This window comes from Phasianus colchicus, chromosome 15, assembly GCF_987193195.1.
Source record: "Phasianus colchicus chromosome 15, bPhaCol1.hap1.1, whole genome shotgun sequence".
In the NCBI taxonomy this organism is placed as follows: domain Eukaryota; kingdom Metazoa; phylum Chordata; class Aves; order Galliformes; family Phasianidae; genus Phasianus; species Phasianus colchicus.
The window spans coordinates 14,834,760-14,855,034 of NC_143450.1; the positions used below are offsets into that span (position 1 = coordinate 14,834,760).

The 20,275-nt window shown below is 45.2% G+C and overlaps 2 protein-coding genes across 5 annotated transcripts in view; one reads left to right on the forward strand and one right to left on the reverse strand.

Moving 5' to 3' along the window:
* Positions 1 to 10: 10 nt before the first annotated feature.
* Positions 11 to 2,278, reverse strand: LOC116232190 (thymosin beta-12-like). 2 transcript variants are annotated; one of them, XM_090150746.1, is made up of 3 exons: positions 2,138 to 2,278; positions 1,148 to 1,255; positions 19 to 289 (listed from the first exon to the last, which is right to left on the reverse strand). In XM_090150746.1, exons 2-3 carry the CDS (start codon positions 1,245 to 1,247, stop codon positions 252 to 254), a joined length of 138 nt encoding a protein of 45 aa, XP_090006872.1. In that variant the 5' UTR covers positions 1,248 to 1,255; positions 2,138 to 2,278; the 3' UTR covers positions 19 to 251. The 2 variants fall into 2 exon arrangements, with proteins under 2 accessions (XP_090006871.1, XP_090006872.1); XM_090150745.1 differs by lacking the exon at positions 2,138 to 2,278 and having other exon boundaries at positions 11 to 289; positions 1,148 to 1,275.
* A 7,570-nt stretch (positions 2,279 to 9,848) lies between these two features.
* The window catches only part of FAM13B (family with sequence similarity 13 member B), a 41,078-nt gene continuing 30,651 nt past the window's right edge, over positions 9,849 to 20,275 (forward strand). For all 3 annotated transcript variants that reach the window (XM_031598362.2, XM_031598364.2, XM_031598363.2), the window contains exons 1-2: positions 9,849 to 10,153; positions 19,724 to 19,890. The gene's annotated coding sequence lies outside the window, so the exon portion shown is untranslated. The remainder of the gene's footprint in view (positions 10,154 to 19,723; positions 19,891 to 20,275) is intronic.

Genomic DNA, 20,275 nt, shown 5'->3' on the forward strand with positions numbered 1-20,275 from the left:
GGTTGTTTTTTTTTTTTTTTTTTTTGCAAGTGATGGGTGTGGTACAGAACTTTGAATTTCCATTTCAAGAATACAGAGCAACAAATACAAAACAAACTTCTTCCTGGGAACATGAAAGGAATGTTTGCTAAATGAAATGGATAATGAGCACTGAGGGGAAGGTGGAAGGGAGGGGAAACAAAACTGAACAAAACCGGCACAGAAGCCCAAACCCCACTGAAGAAGCAGCAGTCACATCATCTCTCTGCCGCTCAGGATGCGTTCTCACTTTGCTTTTCTTGTTCGATAGCTGCCAAAAAAACACACAGAACAAAACCACTGTCAATCAGCACTGCAAGGGTTGGGGCCAAAACAGGTCTCTGTGTCTGAGGGGTGGCAAATCCCCACTGGATTTGACCACCCCAAAATTCTGACATATTCCTTTGTCTGCCTTGCTACCAAGGTGCAGTTCATGATGTTGCATCTTCCTCTTATAGGACAGACAGAACATCAGCAGGGACAACAAAGCAGAGGCAGAATGGGTTTCTTGCTGGGAGGAGAAGTGCGTCCCCGTGGCTACCAGCACTGACACACCCCAAGTAGAAACCATCTGATAGAATATTAATTTAATGGCTTCCTATGTGGCTAGTGGTGCTCTTCTGAGAGAGGCTGCTCCCAAAGCCTGGTCCAAGAGCAGGGAAGTGCCATTTTCACACCCAAAACTGAATGGGAAATGCAGCCAGCATCTGGTACAGCACAAACATGGGGGATGGAAAAAGTCTGGGACTGCAGCCCTGTGCTCAGAGAGGTTTCCTGTTCAGTGCAGGCAGTGATGGGCTTCTGCTCCTGCTTTATTCCCACAGCTCTGATGTGCCAAACCAGGGTCAGGCCCCTCCTGGGACACTGCCTCCCCTCCTGAGCATCTGTGCAGGTATGTCCCATTACCTTTGCTTTTAGCAGGGTATGTTACCATCAGATTACCTCTACACAAAAAGCACAACTGGTTTTAGCTGCTCCTACCTTTGGAAACTCAACATTTAGCACAACTCTTGGCATTGTCCCCTTTTAAGTCAGGGATGAGTTTGATCACTATTCATTTTGCACGTTAGCTGCAATACAGGCTGATATTTTCGCTGCTCTCGGTTCAAACAGCCCCACAAGCACTTACTTTCTTTGGTGGGCAATGGATTTTTCTCTCTTGTTTCTGTCTTCTTCAGCTTGGTCTTATCAAACGTTTCGATTTCTGCGAAATCTGGTTTGTCAGACATGGTGGGTCCTGACAAAGAAAGGGAAAGCACACCCGGCTCTGTTAGCTCGTGCTGTGCTATCAGCCATCTGCAAGGCAAAGCCTGCTGCAAAAGTGAAGAAATGCGGTAAAAATGTTTATTCAAAAGCAAACACAAATCTCACACCTCAATGTGGGACCGCTCCTCAAAGCTTGGTGCTCTCAGAGCAGAAGAGGAAAGACATGAGTAGAATTTAATACAGATTTCTCAGCATCAGTTTCTCAAAGTCACATTTTGAATGTAGAAACAAACCTAAATACAGTGCATTCACAAAGAATAACCCACGGTACCTCCTGACCTGAGCTGCTACTTTGAGGAATGCTGACACCCAGAAATTCTGCAATAAGCCACGAATCCGACATGCACAAATAGTTTCAATAACGGTTTTGTTTTCATTAATAGGCTTTTTCTATAATTCTGAGTACACTGCCCTAAGTCGGTCCCGCAGCAGGGGGGATTAGCTGCTGTGTGCATTTGTGCCCGACAATAGGAGGGCTGCTTCGCAGGGTCCTTTGTTTGCTCTCACACTCAATATTCGAGTCGGTGCGTTCGATTGGACCCCATTATAACAGATCTCCACAAAGCACACCAGCATTAAATGCTGCACTGGCAAACCGTCCCTCATCCAGTTCCCATTTTTAATAGGAATTCAAGCTAAAATCCATCCCGTGCATTGTTCTGCTGAGCTCAGCAGAGGTTCTACCAAGGATGGCTCAGCCTGCGGGCTGCTGGCAGGCATATACCTTTTCCTTCCTTAAGACAACCTGATTCTATTCCTATCTGCTCTGAGACAACAGAAGTAAATATTCACAGGAAAAAAAAAAAAACCAAACATCAAAAAAAGCAAAGCTACTGAAAGCACATGGCATTACCGTCTGGCTGCTTTCTCCTCAGCTGCTCGGTGACCGTCTGAGGCAGCGCGTGTTTAAAAAGGTCATGTTAATCCCTCCTCTCCTCCCACCCCCGGTCCCATCGCCATTAATATTGATTAGTTCTGTGCTGGGATTGCTCAGCATTTAGGGAAAGGACAGATTGCCTCTGCAGAAAATGCACGAGAGGGGGAAATGGAGAAACCAACACAGAAAATTGCCAAAATACATCTTGATATTTTTCTCTCCTCCTTTTCCAAGATGATGGTGTTTGAGTTTCCTGCCCTCCTTTGGTAATGCTGAGGTTTGGAGTTCACCTAAGGGTGGTGCTAGGTTGTGGGTGATGAGTTGAGGGGGATATCCTACCCCTGGAGATGGCTCTGTGCACAGTGATGATGGCATTGCTGCCACCCGGGGCTCATCCATCAGCTGGTGGCCAGGCACGTGTCCTGGAAGGAGGAACAAAGAATCTCCCCTTTGTTCTCGGGTTTGGCAGCTACAAATCCTCGTGGAGGTTCCTCCCTGCAAGGCAGTCCCTGGGAAGCAGCCTCCTTCCTGCTGGGCTTTGTGAGAAAACGTGTTTGCACGTCCTGCTGACAGAAGGAAATCATGCTCTGGGTGCTGAGTGATGTGATTTTAAAAACTTTTCATAATGGTTAGGAGTCCTCAGCTGTGTTTTGCTGGGACACTTTCTGTGAAACTGGACAAGGTGGCCATTCCTAGCCATGTACTGGGGCTGCCTTTAAGTGTTCAACCTGGGATAGCATTAATAGTTTGTTGGAGTTCCTTGGTTTCTCTACTGACTTTAAAGGGAGCTGAGATGAGCTCCAAGAGCCACTAGGCAACTGTGAGATCTTTGGGCAGACAAATGCAGTTGATGGAGAGATCCTGGAAGGTGATGTGGGACTTTCTGAAGGCTTAAGTAAAGTGCATGGGGTCTGATCTGTGTGCACTGAGAACATGATTTAAGGACCTCTTCCTCCAATGTGTAGTTAAATTAAAATAAGGAACAAGGCAAAGGAGAGCAGAGCACCTTCACATGAGAACATCTGCACAGCACGGCTCAGCTTAACTCCACAGGGATGGTCTGGGTCCCGCTGAGCTCAGCACCGTGCAAACCTGTCTGTGCTGTGTCTGCTCCTAAAGGGCTGTGGGCAGCAGTGTGGCCACACTCGTTATGATCAAAGTTCTGCTAAGTGGTGCAGCCTGGCTCAGTCGTCTCTGCGTCTGCACTGTCCACAGTTCGGGGATGCAGTGTTCATCTCTGGCTCAAGAGGAGCTGGGGAGACTGAGCTGCATGGAGATGAGGTGGGAAACTGCAGGAAGAAGGGGCTGCTTTCTCTTGGGTGCGACGCTGAGAATCAGGTTGCATCTATTTGTATGTGGGACCAACAGGGACAAAGAATCCGAACGCGTCGGGGAACAGACGTTGTGCAGATCAGAGTCTGTAGCTGAGCCAATGAGCTGACACAACCGTCTCGAAATAACACACCCACTCAAATTGAACAGTGATTTCATTTTCAAAACGTTGTGGTATTTTGGGTGGCAAAGGTAGGAGATTGATTTTTTTTGAGGTTGAAATTGCTGGGCTGGGTTCTGCGAGCACTCCAATTCCTTTTGGAATCAAGCACCTTCCAGCAAGGTGGCAGGACGGGATGTGCTGTAAGCTACACTTCGAGGGTTCTGTCCTTAGGGGGACAGAAAGGAGACTACAGCTTGACTGGAAGGATTTTCTCAGTTCCCTTTGTGCTGTTTGCTCTATCTTGCTGCCAAAAAAAATAACCATGTTTGGGAACGGAGACAGGTTCCCAGGCTAAGAGACAATGAATCCTGGGGGTGTAGGGAAGGCAGTGATGTCTCTTTGGCAGAGTGTCTCTTCTAATCCTGCATTGCTGGTGTGTAAACAATTGGTTCTTGTCTGCCAGTGTATGTTTGATTGTTACCTAAGGTGTTCAGTTTTCCTCTTCTAGAACATTGGGCCTTAAGGGTGGCTGCAGATGGGAGGAGAAGACAGGCTAGATGTGGACAGTCCTTCTGCTCTGGCTATATTTTCTAACCCCATGTTTTCCAAATAGCTCTGGAGTTAGTCTATGCTAGGAGTCTTATTGCAGCAGAAAAGAAAAACACAGAGAGAAAACATAAGCTAGTGGGAGTGGAAATTTCCTCTCTCCCTCTTTTTTTGACTTCCAAAATTCACCATGGGGGTGAATTTGTAAAGGTTTGGCCAGATGGAGATTTGTGCAACAGAGCTTTCTGAAAAGCTGACCCAAAACTGTGTCTTCCAGCACTACATAATTGGCTTTGGTATTTCCTTCTCTAGCAAAATGTGGTGACATATGTGTGCATTATTAAAGGGAAAAGATTAATACAAAATGTCCATGCATGTGATTCTCTCCCAGAGAAAGGGTGGAGAAAGAAGCATGTGACATATTAGTCACAACAGTATGCTATAGGGCGAATGGTGATGAATGCTGCTCTAGAAATGCTAGGTTAGCATGATTTACGCTATTTACTTTTTTTTTTATATTAATATATATCTATTTCTGTCTCTAGACGCTAAGATCAGTAGCATCTCTCATATGCAGAGGGAAAGAGTAGGGCAGAGAAAGAAGTCATGGGTGAGCATTGGGAACGTGCTCAGAGGTGGCCCCTCTCAGTGCAGCTGACTGCTCTGGAATTCAACAGCCTCTTGAATCCAACAATCCGTTGTTGACCTCCTCACTCTTTTTCCCTTAAACAAAAGGAGAAGCACCGTTCTGATTGAATTGTGATACTTCATCTGCAGCTGAACTACCAAACTGGTAAGCCAGGCAATCAAAGAGAAGGTAATAAAATCCAGAGATCTACAAGTTCAGCATTTAAATTTTCATTTTTGTCCAGAGGAAAAACAGGCAGCAGGTGAGTCTGCCATTTCCATCAGTGTTACACTGTGTGCTGGGGGAGATATGATGGTATAATGCCCTGACTTCAGGGACACACGGCTGAGGCTGAGGCTGTGAGGATGCCTACCACCAGTGCTGCAAAATCCTTTCCGTTCCAATAGATTGGGACCTCAGAGCTGAAGTATGCATTATGTTTTGTGGAAAAGAAGATAAACTTTCACGTTTTTCAGCTGCCCAAGGAAGGGAGGCTACCGAGGCAGAGCAGCAGACAGCCTGCTATCTCTTCTAGCTAATTTCTGCAAGTAATTTCCAGAATAAAAAGTTGTATTTCTACATGAAGGGATTCATACATCATCTTTTCCAAAAATCATTCTCCAATTTTATGAGCTGGTTTGTAAGCCATACACATAGAGAGCACAATTTGTGCTCAAGGCCAACAATTACCTAAGAAAGTGGTAATCAATAAGTTCCACATTTGTTATCAGTTGCCTGCTCAAATGAATGCTGCAGCCTGCTACGTAAACACTCTTTTTCTTCTCTAAAATATAAAGGAAAAATATTAGGCTACTTTCCTTCTGCAGCGTCCAAAGCAAATAACTATTTTTTTTCAGGATTTGACCAAATTAAAGTTTCCAGTGGCTACTTTAAGGCTTGTTCCTTGCAAATATATACAAAAAAAAAAAACCAAAAAACAAAAAAACAAAAAAACAGAAAACATCTGCAGTCTTATTAAGGATATGTCTTCATAGCAGGGTCAATTGGAGCTCTGTACACTCAGTTTGTCACCTCTGCAGTTATTATACCTCGGATGTGAGCGACCACACCATGAAAAAACACGGGAGCAGCAGAGACTGATTGTGTTGGCAGTGGGCAGATTGTGCTAACCTGAACTGCAGCTCTTCCACAGCTCAAAGGAAGAGCAGCACAGCTCAAGTGCAGATCCTCGAAGGTTTAAAGTACAGGAATTTAAAGGGGATGGGGACATTCAAGCTTTAATTCAATTAACTTTTGAGTGGAAGCTCGCTTTAGGGCATGAGTTTGTCAGCCTGCTGCCTAAACTGGTGAATAAAGAGAAAAGCAAATTGGAACTGAAAAATGAAAATGTGCAATAGTGTAATTTTTTCTTCTCTGATGCTTACACTGAATGATATTTCCCTTAGAATGAATACAAGCTTGCATAAAATTCAAATAACTCAGCTGTCTACAGATGGGGGTGGGAAGGAGAACAGAAGGAAGGAAATGGAACTGAGAAGACTGAATTAACCTTTCAATGTCTTGAATTTCAAGAAGGAAAGAATTCTCTCCTGTTAAGTCTGCAACCATGCAATTAAAATGTGAACAAGCCTCAATAGCCACATTTGCCCTATATTCCCAGATCTCTGCTTTAAAGACAGATCTTCCAAACACAAGGAAAAAAAAATCCTTATGCTGGTAGAAAACCAAGTAGAAATGTCTGACATCGTAGAACATGTGCCTTTGATACTGAACTCAGCTTAAAGCAAAAATCCTTATACACACGTCTTGTAATGGCAGACAGCCTTCAAAAAGATGAATTTATTTCTCTGTGCTGGAGTTTCCGTTTCCAGAAAACCGATTCTTTCACTTATTTGCCTGAGCTTTGTTTTCATTTGTTGACACAAGGTAAAGCTTTCAAAAACGGATCCTTCAGTGCCCTTTTGGGAACCACGTGTCAAAAGAACTTATATGTGCTGCTTGGAGAGAGAGCTTCAATGGAGCTATGGGGCTCCAGCACTCACCAGAGCCTTGTGCTGGTGCTGTAAAAGAAAATTTAGGAAAGCTTTCAATGCTGGAAAAGGGGAACAAATAAAGACTCCTTTTGGAGACATCACTGTCTCTGGGAGGAACATACAGGAAAGGAAAGGATTTTGCAGAGCAACCAGCTGGGAAGCGTTGCTGTTTGCTAATTCTTCTTTGCTGTACAAAAGACTCTCTTTTGTCAATATTCTGCAAGATGTCAATAGGGTCCATTTAAGACCAAACAAGTCCAGGAGACTGTATCAAATTATTTGTTTGCAGATAGACAATTAAAACCAAAAGCAAATAGTTTGCTGAGGCGGGGATAATTTTTCTCCAAGTAAAAGCTGTTGGCACATGATATAAAGGTATTACAGCAGATGATGTCTTGCTTTGCTGTGCATCAGATTTCCATGCCCTTCTGCTGAGATAATGGCCCAGTATGAAGGTAAAGAATTGCATGGCAGTGCTATCAAGCTTCAAATGATGGGATAGCACTGCAAAATGAATTTGGGTGTTATAGATCAGCTTACACTGAATCTGCACAACAAGGAACACTCCCTTGAGATAAATGCAAGCCTTGGGATAAGGCTAGTTTTCTTTCACTTGCTTCTGATGAGGAGTGACTCCAGGCTATTGCTGGAACCAGGCTGGAACCAGGCTTCAGTGGAAGCTGAAGTTTTCAGTGTTTATTCTGAAGTCATTGTGGGTCAGGACTGACATCATGGACATGTGAAGAAAAAAGTTCTGGTTCTGCTGTGGTACATACTGATAAACTCTTCCTGAAAACAGGGGAATTATGTAAGTACAGCTTCAGATCTTCTGAGCTACTTTGTGAGTGCCTACCACCAGAATCCCTGCAAAACCTTTATGTCGAATAACTTAGGTGGGCTTGTGAGGTAACACTGAGCTGCAGAAAGGGCTCTTTCCTTGTGGGGAGGAGGCTGACCACGGCACTCCAGCTCTTTGGCCTGAGGAGCTGTGCCTGGTGAATGGGTCCTTCTCCTCCAATCCCAACACTGTGGTCTTGTCACTGGCTCTTTGCAAGGCGGTTTGTTGTCACAGATCCTGGTGTGTGGGTGACATCCTATGTCATGCAGTGTGTCTGCAGCCTTGAAACCCGTGCTACATCTGCCTCTGTGCTGATGGGCAAGGAGGGGATAGATGAGCCTGTATGAGCTCCATGCTTCTTATTGAGACTGCTTGAACAGGGCTGGGTGTTGCAAGCTGTGCTGCAGTCCCTGTAAGAGGGGAAATTACAGAATGCTACCAGAAAGTACAAGATGCACACTGAGACAGCACAGAATGCTAGGGGCAGCTGCCACTTTGCTCCACTGCAATTTTTAGCAGTGATCTGCAAGGCTGGTGCTCTCATGGCTGTGTTGGGGCTACTACCACGTGGCTGCTCCCCACGTGCTGCCTTGCTCCCTTCTATTTTTGCTGATGAACATGGCTAAAGCACCGCGACTGCCAGGTTCTCCTCAAACTTTCAGAAAGTGGAAGTAAGAATATAAAATGAGCAGAAGAGATTAAAATGGCAGCCTGGGACTGCACATGTCTGCCCCTGCAAGGAATGTTGGATGTGCTTGATGGGAGGTAGGACAAGCTGGCATGAAGTGGTGTACTCAGAGCCAGACCAGAGCAGGGAATGCACTGTCTTAGACCCGAAAGCAGTGAGCAGGTGCTGTGCAATGCCTGCCTACCTGCCTCTGTTGTCTGTCTCCTCACTCCACGTGTTTTCTGTGTCAGATTTCTTGAAGTTTTACTCCTGTCAGCTGGCCAATATATCTGCCCAAGAGCCAGCTGGAGTCTGCTCACTCCCAGCTTGCTCTGATTCAGTATCTTCATTGTAGTTGATGAGGCTAACTGGATCAGAGAGAACACAGCTATGTATACAAAGCACACATTCAGAAACTTTGTCATGACAAGGAATTTTATTCGCTGCTCAACTGGGGAAGCGCTGTGGGTGCAGACAGACAGAAAGCACAGAACCTCCTGGGGCAGCGCTTCCCTCTGCCCTGCATCCATCACGTTTGTGTGGCATCTTCAAAAGGAACCAAATCTTCCAAAAGAAGAAGTTTAGACCTGATTAAAAATAAGCCAGTTCGTTTACTGGGGAGCTGTTACACCCCTTCTTCAGACTCTAAATGTAAAACCCAATGAATCTGATGAATCCGCCTCCGGATGAAATGTAAGAATCCATTCTGTAAAACCCAAAACAGAACCTTCACAGCAATGGGCAGTGCAGGAGCTGCAACTGATCCCATCCGACCTGTAATCCCTTTTTCCTTTTTCGTATGCTTTGCAAGTTCTGCATGGTGGGGAAGCCTTCCCTTCCCTTCCCTTCCCTTCCCTTCCCTTCCCTTCCCTTCCCTTCCCTTCCCTTCCCTTCCCTTCCCTTTTCCCTTCCCTTCCCTTTTCCCTTCCCTTTTCCCTTCCCTTCCCTTTTCCCTTCCCTTCCCTTTTTCCTTCCCTTCCCTTTTCCCTTCCTTTCCTTTCCTTTCCCCTCCCTTTCCCTTTCCCTTTCCCTTTTCTCCTCTCCTCTCCTCTCCTCTCCTCTCCTCTCCTCTCCTCTCCTCTCCTCTCCTCTCCTCTCCTCTCCTCTCCCTGACAGTTGGAGCTGTTGCTCTGAAGCCGTAATTCACCAAGTTCACAGGAAACGCTGTGGTGCGGTTGCGGGAACGGAGCGATGGCACAACGGGCGCCTGGGGCGGAGGCGGCAGCGCTTACACTGCGGACACCCCGAACGTGCGAGGGCCGTGGCGGGAGGAAGGCTGAGTCACCGCAGGGGCAAAAAACGAGACAGCAGCGAATCGCAGCTCGCTCCTCGCTGCGAGAGGCTCCCCGCGGCCGCCTCGCGGGCACTGACGTCCGACAGGGCGGCCGCCCCCCCCCCACCGCGTTCTCCGGACAGATCTCACGACCCGGAGCCGCGCGGCCAACTACACGCCGCTTCCCCCCCGACTCGAGGCCCCGCACCGCCGGCCCGCATCCGCCGCTCCCGGCGCCGCCCCGCCCTCCCGCCACCCGCGCCCCCTCCCCGCCCCGCAGCACGTGACCCCGCAGGAGGGGGCGCGCGCTGCACCTGTCAGTCAGCGCGTCACTTCCGGCAGCCGCCGCCGCTACCGTTGGGGACCCCCGCTGGCGGAGGCGCGTTCGTGCGACGGAGCGGCTGTGGGGACGGACGGCGCTCGGGGTGGCAGCGTGGCGGCCGCGGCGCACGGCGGCGGCGGGAGACCGAGAGAGGAGGAAGGAGAGGCGGACGAGGCCCGCGAGGAGAGCGGAGCGGCGAGGAGAGGCCCGCGCCGGCCCCCGGGGTAGGAAGAGGCGGAGGAACCTGCCGCTGCCGAGGCCGGCGGGGAGGGCGAGTCACCCGGCAACGGTGAGCGGCCGCGGGGCGCATGCGCGGAGCGGGGGTCGGGGGTCGCGCCTCGGCCGCCGGGCGGGCCCGCCGAGCCGCGGCCGGGGCGGTCCGGGCTTCAGGAACCTTCTGGGCGCTCGCCCGGCCTCGGGAGCCGCCCGCGGGCAGCTGTCAAAGCGCCGCGCCGAGCAGCGCCCGGGCGGTGCTGGCGGCCGGAACGCGGGGCTGGCGGGGCTGGGGGTCCCGGCGGTCGGGGTGCCGCACCGGGCGCGCTGTGGGCGCGCTGATCACGCAGCCCGGCTCCCCTCCGGCTGCCCGTTCCATTGTTCTCGGGAGCTCCGAGGGATCCGAGGCTCTGCGTGGATGCTTCTCGCTGCCGGAGGGCTGCTTCCCGTGTCGGGGCACTTCTTCCGTTCAAGTGCTGCAGCTTCTAACCAAACCTGCCTTGCTTTTGAGCTCCTTGGTCTGTCTACCTCCTTAAGGCATAGAATCACAGGGTGCTTGGGTTGGAGGGCACCTTGAGCCCATCCAGTTGTCTCCTACCAGACCGGGCTGCCCCAGGCCCCGTTCAGCCTGGCTTTGGGCACATCCACAGATGGGGCACTGCAGACTCTGGGCATCAGTGCCTGCACCTCACTGCCCTCTGAGTGAAGAGTTTCTTCTAAAACCCCCCCCCTTCTCCTATTACTATCAGCTGTGTTGAAAGTCAGTCCTCTTCATGCTTGTAAGCTCCTTTCAAGCACTGGAAATCCACAGTGAGGTCTTCCTGGTGCCCTCTGCATTAACCACTGTCAGGCTCGAGGCAGAGAAAAGTAAAGAAGGAAGAAAGTCACAGTCACCAGATCTCTCATCTCCAGCCTTGTCACATTTGAAAACAAAAACCGAAACTGACTGTATCCAAACCTATGCTTTTTGGGGGCCTTGTAATCCTGAGTGTCTTCAAGGGCAGAATTGTTAGTATGTGACTCTGAATAAGTTGGTCATTCGGGTTAGCATTTAGGTTAGCAGTTTTTCTGTCTTCTATGCAATGCAATCATCTAGCATAGAAGAGTAAGGGAAAAGGCAGCATTACAAAAAGATGAGCTGTTCGTCCCTTTGTGTTGTATATCCTGTGTAGTTTTGTTTAACTGCTCATTATGAGTAATTTGCTTTGTGTTCTTTATTTTCTTCTTCCCAACATAGATTCAGTGATATCTGGAACCTCTTTTTAATCTGCATTTTCTGTATTTTGTGTGCTGCCCCACACCAGAGGCCCCTTCCTGGTCTTTGCAACGTTACAGTGTTGAAATTAAATACCTCATTGTTCTGATAGCATTTTACTGGACAGTTAAAACACTATTTAAGGAAGATCAGTCAAGTAGGGTGTTCTATGTTTATGTTCAAACAAGTTGCCTGGGAAGAACTCCCAATTATTTATATTGCCTGCAATTCTGATACAAACAATGCCCCACTTCTGAGTTAGGAAAATGATTGCTTTGGTCCCCAAACTCTTACACAGTTGGAAGTCTTCTGCACTTGCTGTTAGTAACATTGCAGGACCCAGTAGCAGTTCATTAAAAGAATTGACATAATATTTGTCTTGTATGGCTCATGATATGAGAGTTGTGCAAGCAGCAAAGCTTCTCTTTCTAACATGCAGAACAGCGTGTTTGCAAAAGCAGGCGAGGCTGAAGAAATGTTCCATACGTTTTGAGCAGGTTTTGGCAATGCCTCTGCTCAGTTTGGAAGTTTTCTTTGCTTCTTTTTCTAATATTCAACCTTCTGATCTCTGGTCAAACATTCATAGCTCAGCAGTGATGCACTCTTGTAGGGCTCATTAGAAAGGCAGTAAAACTTTCCAGGTCTGAGGTGGTGTTTTCTGTTGTTTTCTTTTTTCCTTCTCTAAAAGAAGCAACAGCTCTAAGGAAGAGGAAGTGAGGCTGGTGAGAGAATGCCTTTAAGTTGTCCTTCAGTTCTGTGCATAACACCACATTATCTTTGCTGCCATGTGAGCACACAAAACAGAAATCCAGTAGCCACTGGGAGGAGAGTGGGTTACTTTTTGCAACACATTCAGTGTTTGAATCTATAAGAGTGGAAGACTGTAAGCCTTCCAGCTGTTTCTTGTATTGTTACTCAGTTATGTGCTTTCTGGAAAAGTGAGCAAGAATTAGAGAATTGAAGGAAATGTGTCTTCAAATGATCTTCTTTGAAGAATGTGGGATTTGTTACTTGTAACCTAGTTTTTTAATGACTGATAAACCATGTTTTCAGCAGAGTGGCCATACATCTCATGTCTTCTGCCTGAATAGAACTCTGACATTCGTGAGAGCTTTGCATTGCTCCTTGAAGAGTAAAATCGGGCAGTTTGTTTCCGAGTCTCTTGCTGACTGAAGTATTTAGCTGTAAGTTGTAAAGTTTACTGCAGAAAAAACTTTATTTGAGAATAATGACAGCTAAAGTCTGCTTCAGCAAATTTGGGTTTGGCTCTAGTTCTGTACTGACTTCCCAGCCAGCTGTTGGGGTTTGGGAGAGCTCAGTCAGTTTGGATAAAATCAGTGTATTCTGAAAAATAATGTGACTTTAATTGCACCTTCAGGTATGTGTTCTTGTTTTCTTTTTTGTAGAACTGTTGTAATTTGAATTCTTAAAAAGCAGAGCTCAGATGGTGAGTGCTGTGCTGAGAACCTGTTGTGTGGGTGGGGTCATTCAGTGCTAGGAATGGATGCTGTTTGAAGCTGGGTCTGAGCCCTATTCTGATTATAGTGAAATGAATAGTCCCATTATGACAGTGGCAAACAACTCTGCTCTTATGGTCTCTCACCTGTGAATGTGTGAAATGACCTTTTATTGAATTTATTTGTCCCAGTTTTCTTCTTTTAAGACAACACTGAGCTTAAAAGGAAGATGCTGCATTATGGCTGTGTTCAAACAGCTTCTAACCAAGGCATTGGCTGAACTCATGTAGAAGAGTACGTGGCTTTCTTCTTTTTTTGGGAGGTGCAGAAGATGTGCATTCCTACCTGTGGTGTTGGTTGGGGTGCTGGGCTGGGGCCACAATAGAGCAGAGCAGGGTGGGTTCCAACCCTGTGAGCTACTCTCTGTTTGCATCTCTTCTGTTCTGCCTCCCCTGCAGTGTGTTACAGTTTGTGCTGGGCTGGATGGACTGATAACACCTGGACAAAACTGGAAAAATGAGAGCTAGATTCCTATTAATGTGGCTCTTTCTTCCTCTGTGCTCTCTTTCTGAGTCTGTCTGTTGGAAATTTTTTTTTTTTGTCCTCATCCACTTTGTGGCTGAACTTCGCTTTTAATGTCATCAGGTTTTATTTAGTTTTGCTCTGCAGTACATCTTCTCTGAAAGGGTGGTCAGGCACTGGAATGGGCTGCCCAGGGAGGTGGTGGAGTCACCGACCCTGGAGGTGTTCAAAGAACGTTTGGATGTTGTGTTGAGGGATATGGTTTAATGAGAACCATTGGTGACAGGTGGATGGTTGGACTGGATGATCTTATAGGTCTTTTCCAACCTTAGTGATTCTGTGATTCTGTGATTCTAACCTTGTGATTTCTGTGACATCTTTGTGATATCAGCAGGACAAGGGGAAATGGTTTTAAGTTGAGGGAGGAAAGATTTAGGTTGGATGTCAGGGGGAAGTTCTTTCCTATGAGAGTGGTGAGGTGCTGGAACAGCTGCCCAGAGAGGCTGTGGATGCCCCGTCCCTGGAGGTGTTCAAGGCCAGGTTGGATGGGGCCCTGGGCAGCCTGGTCTAGCATTAAATGAGGAGGTTGGTGGCCCTGCATGTGGTGGGGGGTTGGAGATTCATGATCCTTGAGGTCCCTTCCAACCCTGTCCTTTCTGTAATTCTGTGATACCTTTAAATTTGGTCACTGACAAGTTGCAAGAAGCATTGGTTGTCTTACATGAAGCATTAACAGTCCTGTATCCCCCCCCGACAACTCAAACAGTCGTTGCTGCAGAATGGAGCCCTTCATTGGAACTCCTTCCTCCCCCAGCAGAGATGCTGAGGCTGTCCTTTATTTTGATAGCACGTGGTTGTGGTTATGACAGAGGCAGTGTTTCTGTAGAAATGGGCTTTGTATTACGTTTTGTAATGTATTGAGTTCCAAAGCGTGTTTCTGCTTACCTATTTGGGAGGGGAAGCAACAATGATGATTTTAGGTGTAACAGGATAACTTATGTATAATAAATTAGCTGCATTATATATTTATAGCTTATAGGGGCTTTTTTTGGTGCCTCTGTGGTAGTTTGACTTCTGTCCCAAAGCCTGTCGTTACAGCAGTGATAATTGTTCAGCTCCTTTGGTTTTATAACGTGACCTTCTCGTGTTGCATAGTTCTGCTGATAACTTCTTCCTGTGTGTTACTTACTGTGCTGCTCTGAAGTTCTGCATTATCTGATGTGAGTGCAGTAAGCCTGGCTTTGGGGGGAGGTGGGTAGCATGAATATCATGAGCTGTTGCACAAGATACAAAAGCCTTTTTATTTATTAACTGCTGTTGTTAAGAATGTGATGGGATCTGTGTGAGCAGGGAGATTCTTTAGAATTCTGCACGTGTGCATTGGCAGCAGCAGCTGAGAGCAAATCTGGCAGTGGGTGTCGTGCAGCAAGCAGAGGGAGCTGCTTTTTGCTGGTACCTGATATTCAGGATTGGTTTTGTGTGTGAAAATATCGTTAGAGAAGGATCAGGAATTGCTGTTATGCTGCTAAAACCCAAAGGCTTTTTATCTAGTAAGTGATAAATAATGCTGTATCTGTGTATCAAAGCACTGTGGGCAATCAGTAATCGCTGCTCTCTGCCTTCTCTTTCAAAAATGTAAACTTTTTTTTTGACTGTTGCTTAAATTGGTCCCTGTGTGCCGTGCTTTATTAATGCCAACTGTTTCATTTGCAGCTTAAAGTCTGAAGTTTCTTAGGTTTCTTTTTCCTAACTATTGTATTTATCCAGCTAATGCTTGTCCCTGTTTCCAGACACTGGGCTGTGCCTCTCCAGAAGATCCATATTGATGATGGTTTTTTTTAGAGAGGTCCTGTTCTGTCCACTGAAATTGCAGATTAAAATTTAATGAATCTTAATACAAATCAGTACTTGGTTTCATAACTTGTGAATTTTAAAAATGAACTCCAAAATTCCATTCGTTTTATTAGTATCTCCTTTAGAAGAGCTTTTGTGAGTTGCCTCCTTGACCCCCTTCCTTGGTCAGAATGTTTGGATGGAATCTGAGCAGTTCTGATTCGCGTATTAGAGGGGCTGCTCCTGTATTTCCAGGAAACAAAAACTGCATTGCAGTTGCGTTTTGTTGAATCTGATGTAACATTTTTTGTGCCCTTCCTTGTGTTGGCAATATAACAAGTGTTTTCAGAGGCTATTTCAGAAGTGCTGGTGCCAGATGATGCTGAAATTCAGATCGTTTTGTTGAGGTCTCGTGCTTGTGTATGTGTGAATGCACAGACATGCATATGATGAGTTTATTAATTAAAACACTGATTTTGCTTCTGCTGGGTGCTTTTGTGACTGTGTGCCTGGTTCCTTCTGACTGCCGTTTAACCAGAAAGCAGCCGTGTCTGCAGGGAGATAATTGCACCAAGAGAGGGGAGCAGGGAGATCTCATCTGCTGGACAAGATGGCTGTTTGGACAGGGTTTCCTCCAGCACTGCGAGTTGGATTCTCTAGCTACACTTTTTTAAAAACCATTGTGCCAGTGGGGGCATGGAAATGATGATGTACAGAATGCTGTCTTGCTGAGCTGGGTGAGCCCAGTTGTCTGCTTGCTGATTTCCTGACTGAAATGCCATTCAAGAGCTGATGTGGCTGATGGTCCAAAAGAGGAAATTTTGCTTTAAGAATCTGTTTTAACCTGATCTTCCTGGTCGTAAAACATTTCTTCAAATAATTTTTGAGTCCTCAAATATGCTAAGCATTTTAATGTAGCTTTAAAACGGGAAGCTCTTTTTATGCAGAGGATATTCTGTATCTATTTATACTCAAGCACTTACACAGCTCTCAACTACGCTCTTGAGACAAGTGGTGTTTGTCCTTTTCTGTGGCCTGAGTTGGTGGCCGTTCTGTTAGTTTGTCTAAAGCTTGTTCTTCTTTGCTTTCCTCTCCTCCCCAAGCTGTTTCTCCTGCCTCCACCTGCTATCGTTTCAGCTTTGACAGAGTTAATTCAAATGAGCGAAAGATTCTATTTGAACTTGTTAGCTGAGAAGCATCTGAGAATCAGTAGAACACAAGCTCTTCTGCTCCAGACATTTCATCCTTTGGGAATGCCAACAAATATGAATGTATAAGTGACAGAGATCATCAGTTGGTCTCATTGTGGCACTAAGGGAAAATGTTATCATTTCCCCTTGCTCTTAGGTTTTATCGAGACAAAAGGAAAGAGTGCTGGTGCCATGCTCAGCTATAGGGCAGCCTTGTAAAACAGCACATCTGCAGTCGCTGTTGGCTTCATGTTTTGTTTTTCAGATGCTGTGAAGTGCTTGATAAAGAAATAAAGCAACTAAAGAATGGCTTACATAGCTGAGATTTGTGGCACAAACTCTAAATGCAGAATGGATGTTTTCATTCCTGTAGCACAGTTTCAGTTTCTGGCCTTCTTTGTTGTGTGTTTTTATTTCTACTTGTTTTTCATTCCTTTATTTTAAGGAAAGATGGAGGGGCTTTGAGTTAAAATGACACCTGGTTGTCTGTAGTTCAGCCAGAGATGTAAAAGCTGAACCAAATTTAAACCTGAACTTGCATGCATATTGCTCAAATATTGAAGGTTAGCCACGTATGCTGTATTTTCCTTAGTGGCATTTCATGTGTGGGTGTGAATACTTCTTCACTTGCCAAGATAAGTGAACGCTGTTATGATGGCAAAATGAGACTCTTTGTGCTGTTTTCCCAGCAGACTCTATGAAGTACTTACTTTATTAAAAAAATATATATTTTAAAATATAAAACAGATGATAGTATACAATACAGAATGAAACTGCCTTCCTTTCATACTTCAGCTGTTTGAGCTCAAGGTGTTGCATGGAGATGTGCTCTTTTAAACTTCTGGAACAGTGGTAACAAGAAGGGCTGTTCTTAGTTTGCTGTAGAGCATTACTGTGAGCTGTGGGTATCTGTGTGAACATCTGCAGTACTAAAGGGAGGGAGGCTGAGAGAGGCACAACTGAAGTATTTATAATCAAGCACAAAGCAGTTGGGTTTTATGTCTTTTTATCCTGTTTTTGTATCGCTGTGTTTCAGTAGGACTTGTGGAGCATGTAGGTTCTGACCTGGGGGAAAGTACTTATCCTGAAAGCTGGATAACATGTAGGGATATTGGAATGGATCAGCTTCTGGTTGCTGAAATGCTTGGTCATGGTACTTAAAAGGAAAAAATAAAAGGGCTCACTATTGCTTGGTATTTGTAGCGGCTCCATATGGACTCTAGAAGTACTGAAGGGCAGAAGTCAGATCCTAGTTTTCAGGCTTATCTTGGAATTGTACATCCTGATTCAAAGCATGGAGAAACTGTTAATATAAAAAAGTGTATTTAATTATTGACGATTTCTGAACCTGTCCTTCATTTGTAGAATGGCGGAAATAAAAAGAGAGAGAACTTAATGAAAATCAGATTAACTTTTGCTTTTTAAATGTCTCGCTTTTTCCAGAGGTACTGAATCTCAAATATTGCAGCCAAAGCCAAATGTGCTGAAAAGAAAGCGGTGCCCGTGGTGTGCTCAGTGAGCATGTGTAAGGATGTGTGCACTGGTGAGGGTGAAAGTCGGGCTCTCCCTAATTCATCTAGGTGATGATGAGCTGTACACAACTTGGTTTGAAGATAAGCTTGGCTTGTAAATCTGGTTTTGCTCTAAAAAGTGACACATCCAGGCTGTTTGAACTTCACTGTTCTGCTTCATTGTTACATTGCCAAGCTAGTTAAAGTCAGGTCTTTAATTTTTCTTTCTTTTCCGTGTCTCCTGAATGAAATTGCTACCTGGGAAGCCTGTCTATGAGTGCACCTGGGGAAAAATGGCTTATGTTTCTGTGCTGACTGAGCACAGTGCTTGGTATGAGAGCTGCAGCTCTGCGCTGTTCATTTGGTGCTGTGGTATAACAGAGCGGTTTCTTCTAATTTGCTCGTTTTATTAGGTGCTGTTGGTTTTGAGGCTTTGTTTGTTTGTTTGTTTTAGCGAGGCAGCCTGAAGCATTGTGGCACATCCATCAAAGGTTTTTCCCAGCTGCCATTAACCCTGCAGCTGGGATAATCCTGGCTAACAGGAGCCATCCTGGCTCATTGTGGGCAGACTCACCTGGGGAGAATGTGAGAACAGTATTGGCTCCAGCTCCATATTTTGAAAATCACACGATGCCTGGGGATTGATTAAAATCTACTGGTGTGCCAAGGTTATGCTGACTAACACTTAATGCACCCAGAAGAAGAAGAATGGCTGGGCAGCATCGTCGTAAAATATAACAGAGTCATGAAATGAAACTCGTTCACTGCTGAAGTCTGTCAGCATCCTATAGTAGCCAAGAACACCCAGTGACAGATTGGAAGATGATTGGTGACAATAGTAAAGCTTGTTGTCTGGAATATCACTCTTCATTTTCTGTTGTCAGCGCAGCTGGAGTCTGGATCTCAGGCCAGGATCCATGTATGTAAGGCATATAACAAATTTACAACCTTTGTATAATGTGGGGTGATAGAGATGACAACAGGGGATAATTTTGGTCAGTACTGCTTGCTTTGATAAGCAAAGATTTCCATACCTATAGGCCTCACTGCAAAAACTGTTGAGGATGGTGATGAAGTAGTTTTATATGGTAAACTCCTCCAAAACATGGATGTAGTCTGAGGAGTCCTGGGAGCAGGAAAGTATTACTCAAAAATAAGAGTAGGAAGAAAACTGGATTCTTAATGTTTGGACTTGGCGTTTTTTGTGCTGAAATGAGAGCAGACAGTTGTAAGAACTTTGAAGGGGAAGATGAAGTTAGTTTGTTCTGATGTGGATTATAAGCAACAGCCAATGTGTGGGAATAAAGAGAGGGAGGGTACCTCTAAAAAGTCAGCCAGATGAATTCCTGTACTGATTAAAGTTTGGAACTGTAAGGTTTCACTGCATGTACTTTAAAGGTAGGGAAGGGCATTTTCCCTTAAAGATAGGGGAGGGCACGTAGTGGATCTTATAGAAAAGGTCTGTGCTGATGAAAACTGCCTTACATTTGAAGTCAGTGTGTTAAACCAGTGCTTAGCTATTAAATGTTTTATTATGGTAAGTACTTTAAAACATACCTATCTCAGTCTAACCTAGTTAGGCAGAAGAATGAATGAGTCTGAAAAGTAAAGAATTTCATTTCGTAATTGTTATGACCAAGATGTTCCATGCTAACTTTTAAAGCAAAAGTTGGTTAACTCCTAAATGAAAAAAGGGGGCTTGCTTTTCTGCATCCTCTCACATGACACATACTGATTGTGCTCATTGTGTTTTTACGTTCAGAGCAAGAGACTGTTGATTTGATGAGGAGAATTCCTCAAATGTGCTGTTTAGACTTGTAACCGAGTTTTAAAACTGTTGAAAACGTTACGGTCTAATCATGATTTCCTTCTTTTCAGATTAACTGCTGAAGTACTGATAGAGTTCTGCTATTCTTCAATGAGGAACTACAGGCTGATCTTTTGCCATAATCTTAAACAACCATAAATGACAAAAGAATGCTTGGTCAGTGAGGGCAGCTGGCGCAGAAAACATTTTTCAAACTCGGCTGTTTAAGTACTCTGAGGTATGTTTCTTCAACTATTTTACTCAGACTTTTTTTTTTTAAATATTGATCTGAGTTGTTCTAATATATTAGAGTTTATCAGTCCATTAGCAAAGTGTTTAGGTGCTTTGTCTAACAGCACGTGCTTCATATTCTGTCTACCAGGAAACGTTCACTTGCATTTAAACAGATATGTTGTGCACTTATTTTTGGAAGAGCATTTTATTTCCTTTGCTATTATTCTTTGTTTTGAGAGGATTACAGTTTAACTGAGTAACGTATATTGCCCTTGGTAATGCTTTTATCTATCTGTGTTCTGTATCAAGCAAAGACTTGCAAGTAATGCTTGAGCTTCAGCATGATGAGGAGAATTTTATCACTGAGCATCTGGAAACTTTTTCCATTC

Bases quoted from the DNA above. Each gene is read 5' to 3' on its own strand.
- LOC116232190 (XM_090150745.1), bottom strand. From the start codon at position 1,247: ATGTCTGACAAACCAGATTTCGCAGAAATCGAAACGTTTGATAAGACC. The intron at 290-1,147 runs GTAAGTGCTTGT...TTTTTTTGGCAG, and splicing joins TCCATTGCCCACCAAAGAAA to CTATCGAACAAGAAAAGCAA.